Source organism: Pteropus vampyrus, unplaced genomic scaffold (genome assembly GCF_000151845.1).
Source record: "Pteropus vampyrus isolate Shadow unplaced genomic scaffold, Pvam_2.0 Scaffold224, whole genome shotgun sequence".
NCBI classification, from domain to species: Eukaryota; Metazoa; Chordata; class Mammalia; order Chiroptera; family Pteropodidae; genus Pteropus; species Pteropus vampyrus.
Genome location: NW_011889005.1, coordinates 539701 through 542931, shown reverse-complemented (window position 1 = coordinate 542931; position 3231 = coordinate 539701). Strand labels below are relative to the sequence as shown.

The following is a 3231-nucleotide window of genomic DNA, read 5'->3' as shown; positions in this document are numbered from 1 at the left end:
GATTGTGTACAGCCCGTCACGCACGTGTGTCCCCTAAGCACGTGTAGATTCAGTCAGATATTGGGTCCTCTTGCTGTAAGTGAGGAGACCGCCTCACCTGCCTGCACGCATCCAAGCTGGCCGCAAAGAAATACACCCAGAGCGATGCCTCGCATTTGAAAATACTTTCTCAAAAACGCTTTCAAAGCATCTGCAATATCCCTTGAGATGGGCTAGGTTATCATCTGGTAGCCAATGAAAGCATTTTATGAAGGGTCGAGGCAAAGTTCGAGAGGCTAAGTAGGGTCATAAAACCTCAGTGCAAATTCACGGTGGAGCCAGGACTTTAAAGGGCTACAATAGCTAAACTCAGTTCGTATTCTGCCCAACGAACCACCTGCCGTGAGACTTCCTTGAGCGATCACGTGATAAGAGAACCCATACCATGTGACTGACGGCTTACCCTCAGGGTGTGATGCTCCTGTGTGAGGTAAGCGGTCACTTGGGAGTGGAGAGTCACCGTGTCTAGGAACTGGGTCCACAAAGCCATCAGGTGGGAGGCCAGCCAGGCGAGGTTCTTACTTATCTGCTCAGCTATCTTCTCTGGGCTGGTCGACATCTGGGGAGGCGAAAGGCGGCAGTGAGGCCCCCCGGCCCCCCGAAGCTCCTGCAGTCTTGGTCTCGGGTCTTTGCTGACCTCTCTGTTTCCCATGAATCTCTCCTTTCCCTGGACACGACTCTACCCCGTTACCTGCTGGGCTCGGTGCTCTGTGAGCACCACAGCTTCCATGGCTGACGCTCACGACCTGGGCGTAGAGCACTCGGCAGTGTACAGAGCCCCCCGTGTCACCCCCACAACTGCCCTGGGGTAGCGACTGTGATCATCATTTTACGGGACAACGAACGGGAGTCGGAGGGATGAAAGGCACGGCCAAGGTGACACAGGGCTGGGGCTCGTCTGCAGGACTGCCCAACTACAAAGCCGCGGTGCCACGTGGCCTTCGCATAGTAGGCGCTGTCAAAACGTCTCCTGCGGAACGGTGACGTCTTCATGATGGTCCCTCTGCCCGCCGCACACCTGGTGCCAGCCACGCTGACCCGCCGACGGCGACCAGGACACCCGGCTGTTCCCCAGCAGCAGGCCCTTGGCTGGGCTGCGCACTGTCCTCTCCTCTCTTCACTCTGGACTTGTCTATTCCCCACCAGGTGACCGTGTGAGGGGTCAGCGCAATCCCCCTTGCTTCTGACGATCCCTGTGAAACTATGGTCCTGTCCAGGTGCTTGTGCACGTCTCAGACGAACCTCCCTGACGTCTACGTGACCCTGCACAGACCACGGCAACCACGCGCAGCTCGTCTGACGTCCAGCATCCCCCCTCGCCTGCGCTTGGAGCTTCGGCCTTCTCCGTGTCCCAGTCCCTACACGGCGATGGATGGAGGTGGGCACTGATCACATGGCTGACTTTGCGTCAGTGAGAGGTACCCAGGCCTGGATAACTGGGCTCCTGCTACCGGGCTGCTTATTCTGGCCCCTGCGGCTCTTCCCGCCACTAGAGCACCCGGTGACACAGCATGACTTCTGAGCCCAGCCACCAGAGTGAAAAGGAGATAAAGAAAAGGTATGCGTTAAGGTGGCTGGGCTCAGAAGTCATGCTGTGTCACCGGGTGCTCTAGTGTCTTTGGGAGGACTACTTTCTCCCCCACTCGATTACAGAAAGAGCTCCAGATACGGTTAAGGAAGCTTCTAATTAAGCCACAGGGGGACTTTCCCACTCTCCAGGACGTCTGGGTCTGTGCAAATGTGGGCCATGGGAGCGGTGGAGAGCTTCTCCCCAAGACCAAGGAGAGGCTCTTCCTGCTAACAAGGCGGTGACCGAGGTCAAAGCCGAGGGCAAGGGCGCCCCCAGTGGAGGCTCTGAGTTTAGCGACTCTTCCAACCATGGTCAAGAAGTGGTCCCACTTCTCCAGGGAACGTGTTAGACATGCACCGTCTCCTGCCCTCCCTGCTCCGCCCCCCAGACCGAATCAGAATCCGCATTTCAGCAAGATCCTCTAGTAATTCGCACGCCCACTGAAGGCTGAGAAATTCTACCATCAGAGAGAGAGACAGACGTTTCTCAAAGCAGCTGCCTCCGGCCACCCCGAGAGGGCTCGAAATAGCCCAAAGCTGTGAGCTGCCCTATAGACTTCAAGGTGAGAAGTAAGGGTGCCAGGGGCTGTGGCTGGCCAGGCAGGAAGAGGGCTCGGTGGTCAGAGGGGACAGTCACTCCCTAAAGCTTTAGTGTCCTCTGCTGGGAAACAGGGCCAATGAAACCCACGACCTCAGATCCAAACAAGGGCTCAATGAAAAGGCAAGCAGTATCCTTATCAGTGGAACTGTTTGTTCTCTTGAAGCACCTCAGAAAGATGTTTCGGGGCTTAAATAATTTAAAAACTCCCTTGCAAAGAGATTAGCAAACAATCAAACAAGTAGACAAGAGAGGCAACGTCCGGGCTGCCCCAGTCGGTGGCCTGCCAGGAGGGTGTGGACCCAGGGAAGGTCGCCGGCAGCGCGGGCTCCCCGCACGCACGTGCAGCAACCAGGCAGGACGTTTCTGTGTGACAGGAAACCCTGTCTTTCTGTATTTTTAAAGAAAAATGTCCACTGCTTTCCGAGAGACGCCCGACACGTGCCGGATGAGAGCACGTGGCTGAGTCCAGACAGGACCGACCTGTCCCCTGTGCCAGGCACACCGGGCCCTCCCCAGTCTGGCCGCACAGCAGAGACCCTCCGACACCCCCCCCCGGCCAGGCCCCCGCGACCCGTCCCCTGAGCCACGGCCTCGGTGCCGCCCCTGGTGCTTCCGTCATGCCCGTCCTTGCTCCGGGCTCTGCACGCTGCTCCGGCCCGGGGCGGGCACACTGCCACTCCCTCGCGGGCCTGTCCCCTGAAGGCCCCGTCCCCTGATGGCCCTGTGCCCTGATGGCCCTGTCGTACAGTCCCTGGCCCAGCCCTGACCCTACTGGCAGCTTCCACCTGACGTGTGAGCAATCTTTTCACAGGAGGCTTCTTTCTGGTGCCGGGAAGGTCTCTGCCTGCCAGCTTTGTGTTCCCAGTGAAAGGCAGTGGCTGGCACATAGTAGGTGCTTAATAAACGCTGATAAGATTCACATGAAGCAAACACATGTAGGCATCGCTCCAGTGCCGTAGACCTCTGTGTTTGCAAACTGTCTTAAATCACCTAGAACCTTCACTGCCCTCACCCCACCCATC

At 57.7% G+C, this 3231-nt stretch overlaps 1 protein-coding gene across 1 annotated transcript in view; it reads right to left on the bottom strand.

The window, feature by feature from the left end:
* FAM135B (family with sequence similarity 135 member B) overlaps positions 1-3231 on the bottom strand; it is a 119279-nt gene that overhangs the window by 21697 nt on the left and 94351 nt on the right. The window contains 1 exon segment of the mRNA XM_011373399.1: positions 443-598. Coding sequence (XP_011371701.1) covers positions 443-598 — 156 coding nt within the window.